The 12,814-nt window shown below is 44.5% G+C and overlaps 1 protein-coding gene across 1 annotated transcript in view; it reads left to right on the top strand.

The window, feature by feature from the left end:
- Positions 1–12,814, top strand: part of col4a5 (collagen, type IV, alpha 5 (Alport syndrome)) — an 82,995-nt gene that overhangs the window by 54,020 nt on the left and 16,161 nt on the right. The window contains exons 29-40 of the mRNA XM_056300148.1: positions 284–434; positions 2,889–3,002; positions 5,995–6,162; positions 7,440–7,529; positions 7,852–7,998; positions 8,851–8,949; positions 9,057–9,146; positions 9,639–9,778; positions 10,326–10,452; positions 11,254–11,433; positions 11,977–12,027; positions 12,488–12,715. Coding sequence (XP_056156123.1) covers positions 284–434; positions 2,889–3,002; positions 5,995–6,162; positions 7,440–7,529; positions 7,852–7,998; positions 8,851–8,949; positions 9,057–9,146; positions 9,639–9,778; positions 10,326–10,452; positions 11,254–11,433; positions 11,977–12,027; positions 12,488–12,715 — 1,585 coding nt within the window. The remainder of the gene's footprint in view (positions 1–283; positions 435–2,888; positions 3,003–5,994; positions 6,163–7,439; positions 7,530–7,851; positions 7,999–8,850; positions 8,950–9,056; positions 9,147–9,638; positions 9,779–10,325; positions 10,453–11,253; positions 11,434–11,976; positions 12,028–12,487; positions 12,716–12,814) is intronic.

Below are 12,814 nucleotides of genomic sequence, written 5' to 3'. Positions count from 1 at the left end.
CTCTTCAGACTCGTATTTATTTCAACGATAAACTTTTGACAAATTGGAAAATTTCTAATTGTATGACCTAAGACATACTCCTTCTGGGAGGACGGAGCAAAGGGAGGAGACGAGAGAATGTTGGAGATTAGAGAGATAATTTACATATGTAGTGTGTGTGTGTGTGTGTGTGTGTGTGGAGGCTGGTAACCCAACAGCACCTCTACACCACCTCTTCTTCTTGAGTCATGAGAAATTATGTTTATATGAATCATCATTTTGTGTCCGTATGTGTGTATTTTAGGGAGAACCTGGTTTTGGACTTCCCGGTCCTCCTGGACCCCCAGGCTTTCCCGGAGCTAAAGGTCTATCTGGACCAAAGGGAGATCCTGGTTTCCCTGGCAACCCCGGTGCACCGGGCCGATCTGGTTTTGATGGCAGTCCAGGAGCCAAAGGTATTCAGATACATCAGTCTGTTGGTGTGTATGTTTGTGTTTGCATGTGTGAAGGCCTTTACACCGGGGACGTGACGAATAAATAACACGAAAATGCAAGATACTCGCCTGCGAATGTTTTGCGTCAAAACTATTCATACCGACAGTGATACGAATTTGCGACAGAACCCCAAGTTGCGACAGAATTTGCCTGCAATTTCGTCGAAACAAAAAGCACCGCATCCAGCAGAGTAAATGATGAGAGGCTGACTTTGTTGTGAGACTGAGAAAAAATGTGATGTTAGGAGGAACAAAACCTCTTGAGGTGAACCGAAATCCAAATCTCTTTTAACCAGCTGTCCTCGCGTTAAGTGACTGTACACTGTCACACTCGTTCTTTCATTCATATAAACATATAGCCTGTTGACAGCGGCGCAGTGGGTAGCGCGGTTGCCTCACAGTAAGAAGGTCCCAGGTTCAAACCCCGGGGTTGTCCAACCTTGGGGGTTGTCGCGGCTCATCCTCTGTGTGGAGTTTGCATGTTCTCCCCGTCCCTGCGTGGGTTTCCTCCGGGTGCTCCGGTTTCCTCTCACAGTCCAGAGACATGTAGGTCAGGTGAATCGGCCATACTAAATTGTCCCTAGGTGTGAATGTGTGTGTGTCGGCCACCTAATGACTGCTGGGATAGGCTCCAGTATCCCGTGACCCCGACTGGGATAAGCGGCTTGGATAATGGATGGATAGTCTATTGAAAGTTATTAATCTGTGTTCATCATTCATATTTAGGTTACAATAAGGCTCCAGAAACACAAACCATCAACAGGTCCGCCATTGTCGTTAGGAGATGTGATGCGTCTGCTCTGGACAACGTGATTGGTTGATGTCTTTATTCGCGTTGTGAAATCTCAGAGAAATCGACCTCGCTCTGTGTGAAAGTACTCGACAAAAACAAAAGTTCGAAAAAAATATTTTGACGTGCGAATTAATTGCAAGCGTGCCTGTGTGTGTGTGTGTGTGTGTGTGTGTGTGTGTGTGTGTGGGCTGCAGTTAGTGTATTTAGAGTCAAGCTAGCCATGATCCCAAACACCTTTAAAAGCTCCAGTCTGCACTAACCTAAGATATGTTTCCATCCAGCTGTTTATTGCTACTGTTGACATATTGAATAAAAAAAGTTTCACGAGAAAAGCAAACATCAAATGAAAACCCCAAATCTGGGTAAAAGTTTGTGCGCTCGCTGGAGGTGGATACACTTTAAAAAACTGAAATGCAAATAGATTCTAGTCACCTGATCAAATGTTTCTCAGTTGTGATTGGTCCTTCTTTTTCACGGGTGTGGAAGTGTGGACTGTTCAGGGTTTTTTTTTTTTCAGTTCAATTCAGTTTATTGTCATTAAAAACAATGTGCAGGCACATGTTAAAAATGAAATGAGGGCTGTGGCTTCACCAAACAGTGCAGGACAGACACAGACAAACACAGCAAACGCAGTATAATATATACACACATGAAGACCAAAAGCTAAAAATAAGTTAAAAAAGAGCACGAGTACAAAATATTTAAAAATATCTACAGACATTCAGTGGGTAGCCAGGTTCAGGTGGGCAACAGCTTGTGGAAAGAAGCTGTTTTTGAGCCTGGTAGTGCGGGCTCTGAGGCTCCTGTAGCGCCTCCCAGAGCGCAGGGGGGAGAACAGTCCATGGTTGGGGTGGGTGGGATCTCTGCTGATGCTCAGACCCCTTCGAAGGCAGCGTTTGTGATAAATGTGTTTTATGGCTGGGAGCTGGGTACCGGTGATATGCTGGGCCGCCTTGACGACCCGCTGCAGAGCTTTCTGGTCTACTGAGGTGCAGTTGCTGTACCACACTGAGATGCAGCTGGTCAGGATGCTCTCTATGGTTATCTGATGTAAATCCAACTTAGTTTTTGTGATTTTTTATGTTGTGGCATTTTTTTGCTTGAAATCTATTCAATAGTTGGATGGAAACATAGCTATTCTCTCTCTCTCTCTCGCAGCTCGCTCTCTCTCGCTCACTCGCTCGGCCGCTCACTGTCTTTCTACAAACAGACATACACATTACACATACAACAACATTCATGTATACATACAAAATCACCCTGCTCTGCTCACACACACAAACACACACACACACCATGTCACCCTATACTTGTGGGGACCCCTCATTGACTACATTCATTCCCTAGCCCTTAACCCTAACCTTAACCATCATAACTACATGCCTAACCTTAACCCTTAGCTTAACGTAATCCTGATTCTAACCTTAACCCTGAACCCAGGTCCTAACCCTAAAATAGACCCTTTTCCTCATGGGGACCCATAAAATGTCCCCACGAGGTATAGGTGGTGCAAGTGTCCCCATTAGGACACAAAAACCTGGTACACACACACACACACAAACACACAACATCTTGATCACGTTTGATGGTATGTGTGCTAATGTCCTCTCCTCTGTCCATAGGTGACCCTGGCGCCCCTGGTGTCGCTGGAGCTCGTGGTCCCCCAGGATCTCCCTCTATTGGCTCTCCGGGACTACAAGGACTTCCCGGAAACCCTGGTTCAATGGGAGCCCCAGGTAAAACACTCAAGGCTGGGGTCAGTTGTTTTTTGTACCTATTGTCACATAGTTATTAGATTTTGGTAAACAGGCAGGGCGATAAACTGCCTTTTCTGTTCATTCATAAAACACCAGGTCCATCCCAAAACCTGTTGTTGTTAGGGACAGATGAGGAATATATGTCTCAGAAAGACCAAAGAATCTTGAAGTTGTCTTTTTTTTTCCCTAGTGAGTGTTTTTTTTTAACAGACATAAGTGAGTTGCAGGGGTTTCCTTACATTTATAGCTAATATGACATTTTAAGATGGAATAAACCATCCAGGCAAATAAACAACGCGAGGTTTACCTGGTGCTAACTGGGTGCATGTTAGCATCATTTCTCAACCTGGTTAGATATTCATATTTTTTCTTTCTTAGCAGTGACTACATAGCTGTCTGTATCCATAGCCAATTTCACATCTTCAGTTCAAAAGAATATATCATTAATCATAACAAGAAGCAGAAATCCAAATTTAAAAATCAAACAAACTTGGACCAGCAGCACGGTGACGCAGTGATTAGCGCGGTTGCCTCATAGCAAGAAGGTCCTGGGTTCGAGCCCCGAGGTTGTCCAACCTTGGGGTCGTCCTCTGTGTGGAGTCAGGTGAATTGGCCATACTAAATTGTCCCAAGGTGTGTGTGTGTGTGTGTGTGTGTGTGTGTGTGTGTGTGTGTGTGTGCGCGCGCGCCCGGTGATGGTCTGGCGGCCTGTCCAGGGTGTCTCCCCGCTTGCTGCCCAATGACTGCTGGGATAGGCTCCAGCATCCCCGCGACCCTGAGTAGGATAAGCGGTTTGGATAGTGGATGGATGGATGGATGGAAACTTGGACCAGGATAGAATGATCTAATCTTGTTATTCATTCAGATTCAATGTTCAATGTTTTAAAGTGATTTTTGTTCTGTACTCTTAATTATTATTTAAACAAGTATTGTAGTTTTTGCCACCATATTGTCGGTTTTGATTGTGTCTCATCTAAAAGTCAATTTCAAGCATGACCACTCTTTCACTATATGATCTTGTCACGGTGTGTGAACGTCACGGTACGGGGTTTGAACTTTGCATCCACACCTCTCCGTTACTAGCAAGCACCCCGATGCTTCACACGGCACCGCGCCCAGCCAGAGGCGGCACAAGGGAAATGAGGGGGCCCTCTTTCGTTTGGTGTTTTTTCAGAATCACAGTAGAAGTCACACCGAGTCTTTGGTTGTCTCCTGGATGTGTGTGTGCGTGTGTGTGTGTGTGTGTGTGTGTGTGTGTGTGTGTGTGTGTGTGTTTTTCAGAGAGAGAGATGGAAAGAGAGGCCTGTGAGCAAGTGACTTTACTGGACTAACACAAACTCCAGGTTCTTGGCCACTAAGCCATACCTTGATCTGCTGACATCCCCTAGTCTCTTCATCCCACCATCCCTTCTTTTTTTTTCTTTGCACTTGCGTGCCACCGCTTCTTTCTTTCCTTCCACACCAGGGACAGGAGAGCTCATGGCCTGTCATTTTCGATATCTCTGGATTGCTTTCATTATGCCCTGCAGTCCGCGTTTGGCACCGACTTCACTTCGTAATGCATTTCTGCACGCACCCTCTTAACTGCGGGCGCATCCGGATGATTTCTTGTCATTTGGGCCTCGCCATTTCAAACTCCCACCGTTCTCTTCTCCTGAATGTGAACCAGTCACAAACTAACTCACGCCGACCAAGTTGCCCATCACCAGTCTTTGTGTAAAACTCATGGCACCATGTTATCCTCACAAAATGCAATTTTCCATCATGCACACACTTACTTGTGTAGTGCCTGAGGAATTATGGGATACGTGTTCTCTGCTGAATGTCTTCAGTCTGTTGCTGCTGCCCAGAGGAAGTGGTGTCAGTGGATTTGTTTTTTTTTTTCTTTGAGAGCTCAGTGCATTTTGTGAGTGTTCAAACCCCAGTTTCTCTCGTAGAGAACGTTTAAATCCATTATGACTCCTTCCCCCGCTTCTCCTCTTTGGATCTAACCTCCGCCTCCTTCGCTTTGAAACCGGCCTTCCTCCCTATCTACGGCTTTGTGACACAAAGGCGAGAAAGGTATCGTACAACAGTAACGACTCACAAAGTGATAGAGCATGCTGAAGTTGATTAGTTTCAGATTTGTCATAGATGGGTCATTTTAGAGTACCAAAGGCCACCTTGTATATATTGTTATATTTTTATGGGAGTTGTATTCAACGACTTGGCTTGTTGTCAGATCTGTTGGTACACACACACACACACACACACACACACACACTCACACACACACACACTTCCCCTGCAGCATGACTGTCACTTGGACATGTGTCAGGAGACTTAAAAATGACAAACTTCGGGCGTCTGGGTAGCGTAGCAGTCTATTCTCTTGCCTAACAACACAAGGATCGCCAGTTCAAATCCCCGTGTGACCTCCGGCTTGGTCGGGCGTCCCTACAGACACAATTGGCCGTGTCTGCGAGTGGGAAGCCAGATGTGTGTATGTGTCCTGGTTGCTGCACTAGCGCCTGCTCTGGTCGGTCGGGGCGCCTGTTCAGGGGGGAGGGGGAACTGGGGGGACTAGCATGATCCTCCCACGCGCTACATCCCCCTGGTGAAACTCCTCACTGTCAGGTGAAAAGAAGTGGCTGGTGACTTCACATGTATCGGAGGAGGCATGTGGTAGTCTGCAGCCCTCCCCTGAGTGGCAGAGGGGGTGGAGCAGAGACCAGGATGGCCCGGAAGAGTGGGGTAATTGGGCAGGTACAATTTGGGAGAATCCCCGTCCCCCTAAGAAAGACAAACTTCACATATAGATTTCTGTCATGGAAAATAATTCCTTATCAAGAAAAAAAGCAATGGCCATATTCAGTGTGGAGTTCAGAAAAAAAGTCAGTCTAACTTGCCTCTGAGCAGCACTACAGTCCTTCATAAAACTAGAATTGTGAAAATATAGTCGTCCCTCACTATCTCCTCCACGTCTTTGCAGGATTCCCAGGTGCTAATGGTGAGAAGGGAGACCCTGGCCCTCCAGGTCTGGACATCCCAGGGTTGCCAGGAGACAGAGGAAGCCCCGGTTTCCCAGGTTCCCCAGGAGCCATCGGATCCCCAGGACCCCCCGGAGGGTCAGGCCGTGATGGTCTGCCTGGACTTCCAGGTAAAATGTTACTGATACCTGACAGATCTCTCATTGACGAGCAGGTTAAATGGCTAACTTGATGCCTTGCTGGCTGGCTGACTAGTTACTCCATCGACTGTCTTCTTGACTAGCTGACCGATTAATTGACTGACTGACTGACTGATTTTCTGGCTGGTTGATTGATTTACTGATTTGCTGACCTGGTGACCTGGTTTTCTGGATGGAAAGGTAAAAGTTGAGCTTACTGACTACTGTGTGGTCAGGTGTGTGACTCAGTGAGTGAGCTGCCAGCCAACAAGCTCACGAAACTGAATGTTTGAATAATTGAGTGTTTTTTGTTTTATTCATTTTAACATATTAACTTTATGCAAAAATACAGATGATACCGATGCAATATAAGAAGATTCACAGTCAGTTAAGTAAGAAATAGGAGGGAAAAAAGGGAAAAAGAGAATACCTGACTTAAAAGGCCACAAACTCTGGCCTTTATGGGCTCTTCCAGTTGTATAGATTAAGGCTGGCCACTATAATAAAACCCGTTTCTGTCAGTCCAAGTTCTGCTTTAGTAAGGCCTGGTGGCCCAGGAGATTTGTCCCCTAACAGACATGGTTGCGGGTATTCTGGTAGAGGCTGTTTGAGCCACCGTTCAAGGTTTTTCAGTACCAAAAAGGCAGCACCATGGGACAATCCCGTAGGTCATGGACAAATGTGCCCACTTCTTTTGTTACATTTCCAACATTTATTGTCCTGGGTTAATCCCATTCTAAGCAGTTTCAGGGGGTAAAAATGGAGATGAGCAGCGTGATACCCACGCGGCTTCTGCGGTTTTGATTATAATGGGTGCGTTTTGGGGGCTTTTAAATCACGATGTTACATGTAGTGGTTGACGACTTTCATCCATCAGCGATCGGCCCAACCCTATGTTGAAGCTTATTTTCTTCTTCCTCTTCCATTTTCAGTCCAAATACAGATCCCACTCTGCTCCTCAGCTGGGAACACTTCCAGAAATCTCCTTCATCAGTTAGATTAAATTGTTCTATAAGATCCTCGAATGACATAAATGACGATCTCTGTAGAGATCCCTGACAACACATATCCCTTTTGCAAACCATGTGTCCCAGCAGTGTTATGTGTCGAACTATCTTAATTTATGGTAAATGAATTAGTAGTCATTTGTGTTCCACTGCCCTTTTCGCATTCGTTTATTTATTGCTCTTTGTTACGCTGAATAAAACTTGTCTTCCTTTTAGCCAATCAGAGTCATTCTTTAACTCATCACCTCTTTTTGGATGCAGGTACCAAAGGAGACATGGGACCAATGGGAGCCCCTGGACCCGGTGGAGCCCCTGGAAACCCTGGTGTACCCGGCGGACCTGGATCTAAAGGTACACATAAACACCCGCACACCCACTCACTTCACACTACAGAACACACTAGTCTATTTTGTTTTTGTTAAGACACAAATTTGAATCTATCATGTGCTTAAGATAGATAGAAGCAACACAGGCTTTGAATTGGTGTAGAGAATGAATGAACGACACGAAGAACTATTTATTGTTGTTGTGATGGAATAAGAAATCTTCTGAAAAGCATACATTCCATCTCTGAAATCAAACCCCTCACAACGTTCACATCAAATTACCCCAGAGTTTTCAAACAGCCAAATAAGTAACCAATCGTATCGATTCCCTCCTTTCTCTGTTCCAGGTGACGATGGCTTTCCAGGCAGACCAGGTACCCCTGGAGTTCCCGGCACCAAAGGAGAGAGAGGAGACCCAGGTGTCCAGGGACCTCCCGGACCTATCCCTCCGCTCCAGGCCCTGAAGGGATCTAAGGGAGATACCGGAATACCAGGTATGTCTCACTATTAGATACTGTGGCAAGACACCTGGACTCAGCACACCCCTAGAATTTTATTCATGGACTTCTCTTCTGCTTTTAATGCTGTACACACAAACACCCTGGTGCACCGCCTAGTGGAGCATCAGGTCAACCCGACACTGGTTTTATGGATTAAGAGTTTTCTACAGGACAGGCCACAACAGGTGCTTGTAAATGGTTATAAATCCAGTAAGCTGATTTTGAACACAGGGCTCCCCCAAGTTTACATTTTATCCTCCCATTCTCTTCTCTGTCAACACCAACCACATCCCCTGCAGCAGCAAAGGAATGGCACTTTTAAAGTACATGGATGACATGGCCCTAGTGACCCACCTGACTGGCACCAATGCTCTGTCTTAATACTATCAGGCCCTAAAAAACCTGGTCCAGACATTTTGGGAAAGCTCCTTGAGCTCTATATCTCATCTCATCTCATCTCATCTCATCTCATCTCATCATCAACCGCTTCTCCGGGGTCGGGTCACGGTGGCAGCAAGCTATGTAGCTACATGTTAGCTATGTAATTGGTTCACCCCAAACTCCCTTATCTGAGCTGTACACCCAGTCAGTAATAAGCAAAGCCACTCTGATCAAACAGGACCCCTGTCACCCCTTCCACCAATCCCTCCAGTTACTGCTATCAGGTTGACGCTACAAAGTCCAACTGGCCTGGAAAAACATCTACAAAAAATCTTTTATTCCCTCTGCAGTCATCACCCTGAACAGATTAAAATATACTCTGCTCTGACTTGTTTAACACCGTTCTTGTCAGTTGTAGTTTTAATGGTTTTAGTCCTATTCCGTGTATGTGTGTGTTTTCTACAGGTGCATCAGGTCTGCCAGGTCAGAAGGGTATCCCCGGTCTCCCTGGTGATCCTGGAATTCCAGGATCAGATGGACGACCTGGTCTGTCAGGACCCCCAGGTATGGGTTAACCACACACAGACACGCACATGCACATACACACACGTACATACACATATATACACACACACACACAAACTGTGGTATGCTGTCACTATTGTGTTCAGGTCCCAAGGGAGACGCTGGTATTCCCGGAGGCCCAGGCAGCCCCGGAACACCAGGACAGAAAGGCAGCATTGGAGAGATGGGATTTCCAGGTGGGTCTTTTGAGCCTCATAACTTCATTCACCCCTAGATTGACATGATTTAGCTAGTCTTGCAGTTAAAGACTTTTGTTGTTCCCCCTGGCTGGAGGTCCGCTGTACCAATACTTCATGTGTCCTTGCATGAGATACTTGGTTATGCAATTTTTTATCTTTGTGATGTGTTGTCAAAATTGAAATCCAATATTTGTCCTTATGTTTGTTCTATAGCCATGCTAACTGTTGATATGTAATTTTGAAAGGCATCTTTAGGCTTAATCTGCTAATGTGGCAAGATATATGAAAAAAAAAGCTGTTACATTTAATATGGGTATTTATTATATGTGCTTGGAAGACTTTTAACTGATCACCTCTCATTTTGAACACCAACTGAGAAGTCACACAATTCTCCAAATCTAAAGTTTACAGCCTTTTTTCTCTAATTCACTCACTAACTTTACTGTTGTTTCATTTACTAACGCTACTCTTGCTTTGATGACATCACAGGACCAACAGGGCAGAAAGGGACACCAGGTCAGTCAGGAAGGTCAGGTGGACCTGGACAGCCAGGAGCTCCTGGATTCCCTGGAGCCAAAGGTGACCCCGGTTCTGCTGGAGTCGGACAACCTGGACTACCCGGACTGAAGGTAGATAACGCAGAAGAACAATGTGTTATACCTGTGTTTGCTTCCCCAAGACCACTCCTACAGTCTTAACTACTTCTTTGTTCTACTTGCAAAAGCTCTTCAGTGTCACATCACTGTGGCACATAATCAGGTTAACATGAATCTATTTGACTGCTTCCCAATAACATCTTCCAAGCATTTCCCTCTCTTTTAGTTATTACGTTTAACTAATCTAGCATTACCTATCTTCCTTTGCATCAAAGCTGTTCTTCAGTCTCCAATTTGAGAGACATCTTTTGACTGTTAAGCTCCCGGAGTGATTGACTCATTCTTGATTTGCTCCTTTTTTTTTAAAAATTTCAAATTTTTTTCACAATTTTTAAGAATTGAGTAACATTGAAATATAATATTACAAGGGAAGAACATATAGATAAGATAGTCAGAAGAATGTAAGACTTGGATGTACCCTGAAAGTGTAATTAAATTCTTAAAAGTCCCGCTACTCCATTTGCCTTTTTGTCTCTGTATATATTTTCCTCTTACTTCCTTATTTCTCTATATTTCTTAGGGTGAGCCAGGCCAGCCAGGTTTCCCAGGTAGCCCAGGACAGAAGGGAACATCAGGGGGGTCCGGACTCCCAGGGTTACCTGGGGGCCCCGGAGTCAAGGGCGAACCCGGCCTCCCAGGATTTCAAGGTAAATCTGTCTGTTTACCAGACCTGGAAGGTCTCAGATTTCATGAGCAGTGATTTGTCCTCAACGCTGCTCCTGAAGAATCAGCTGTCCTGTTGGTTTTCACACCAACTCGAATTTAACACACCATATTCCGCTGATACCTGTTCACCAAGGTCTTGATTCACTGAATCAGATGTGTTAAAATTGGGTTGTGGTGAAAGTCCACGGGATGATAGTTCTCCAGAAGCAGGATTGGAGACCACTACCTTAGAGGTGTTCAACAGGGTCTCTGGTGAGTCCCTCTTTTTACCGCAAACTTCCTTTTCCAATTGTTTTCAAAGGAAAGCCATTTGCCTTTCCCCTAATAACTGAAAGTTTACTGTGATTCAGGAGTTATATTTCAAAACACTCGAATTTATAAATAACATTTTTTCACAGAATTAAGTCCCTGCTACAAATAGGTTTAGAGAACACATAGCAGCAACAGCAGCACTTTTCCAGCACTTTTCACATGCATTCTGTCAGCATTGCTAGCTAAAGTTAGCGCTACTAGCATAAACAAGGTCGCCTGGAGAATGCAGGGTCTTAAAGAATCAACTAACTTTTGGTGGTTTATTTTTCATATCAATTAGATATTCTTGGATGCCTACATATTTTCTAATGAATATTCTTACACCCACTTAAATTGAAACATATTGTTTATGTCCTTTGTGTTTTTTGTGCTAAATGTCCCACCAGTTCCTATGTGTTAACTAACTTGGTAGCAATGAAATCTTGAACCCGAATGGGGTACATACTTGTGTCTTTCTGTGGTCCTGTTAGGTTCTCCTGGTATCCCTGGCCCTAAGGGTTTGGATGGCTCGCCAGGTAGCCCAGGTCCTGGAGGAGCTCCCGGCAGACCAGGAGAGTCCGGCCGCCCTGGAGCATCAGGGCTGCCAGGAGACAAAGGTCAGGCAGGACGTGATGGAATCCCTGGACCAGCAGGAACCAAAGGAGAGCCAGGTGAGCATCCTACGGCCTTGTAGAAAGGTGGCCCCTGTTTACAAAATGTTTTAGAAGAAAGCAATATCTGTGCCCAATACTGCAGTTGTCTGGGGAAGACTGTGTAATTATGTAATGAAAAAATAAATTTTTTGAATTATAAAATTAAAAAATGTTGTATTTTGGAATTATCAATCAAACAAATTATACATAAGTCACACAACCCCAACATACTCACCTATATCCGAAATCCCCTACAGATTCATAACTGCACAATTTTTTTTATGTGTGGGCCTTTGTGAGAATCAACCTCCTATTTGAAGTGATAGTGTTGGTGTGAGTTCTGTTAGTGTGTATCAGGGCTCTACCCAGGCAAGCTACATATAACCTGGTATTAAATATTTCAAGCTTTGAATTTAATTTCTTTACCATAAGACATGTGTTTCCTTAAGCACACATTTGCATAAGGTTACTTTATTCATTACTATTTCTGCATCTGATGTTGATGTATTGTGAGTGTTTCTTTTGACATTTAAGAAAACACCATTTCCAATTCTCCTTCAGGACTTCCTGGTCTTGGTGGCCCAGGTGCCCCTGGTCTTCCAGGGTTGCCAGGTGAGTTAGTGACCAATTACACACACACACACACACACGTAATAGTCAGTAGACGATGAACAAACAGTCTTAAGAGAAAATAAAATTAGCATGTGCTTTATGCTAAAGTTATCAAATTATCTGATGAACATTGTTTTAGCGGTGATGCTTCAAAAAAAGTTATAAATTTGGAATGAAAAAAGAATCCTCATGAAATTCAACATAAAAGACTGTTGTAAAATAAAGAGAATTCAATGTATCAACAAAAACATGTTATTATCTATTAACAAAAAGTCCTGAGGTTGTGTAAATCTAATGCTTTTAGTCCTTTTTGAGAGAAAACGTGCTTATTATCGAACCAAACTTACTGAGTCATTTATTTGTCTAATAAAAGTGATTCTGATTCAAAGATTGTATCAATTTAAAGGAATTATCTTCACGGACAAAAGTTATCCTTGGACTTCTCTCCTTTTCCAACTAGGATCCAAGGGAGACCTGGGTCTTCCTGGCCCACCTGGCAACCCTGGGTTCCCAGGCTCCAAGGGAGAGGCTGGTTTCCCTGGCCTGCCAGGCTCACCAGGCAGCACAGGACCCCCCGGCTCTCCTGGAGTGGCCCTCCAGGGCCCCAAAGGAGGCCAAGGACCCCCAGGACCACCAGGACGAGGAGGTTTGTCTATAAAGAGGAAATATAGAGCTTGGATGTTGCCTGGTTTTCTCAAGTGGGGTTGTCACTCATACCTGGGTCATATACTATTTACATATTATTCTGGATGTTTGTTTAAGTCAGCTTGGACTGCCAGATGGGTGG

This window comes from Lampris incognitus, chromosome 20, assembly GCF_029633865.1.
Source record: "Lampris incognitus isolate fLamInc1 chromosome 20, fLamInc1.hap2, whole genome shotgun sequence".
Taxonomy (NCBI): Eukaryota; Metazoa; Chordata; class Actinopteri; order Lampriformes; family Lampridae; genus Lampris; species Lampris incognitus.
Note: the sequence above shows the minus strand (reverse complement) of the source record. Positions and strands in the feature narration are given on the sequence as shown.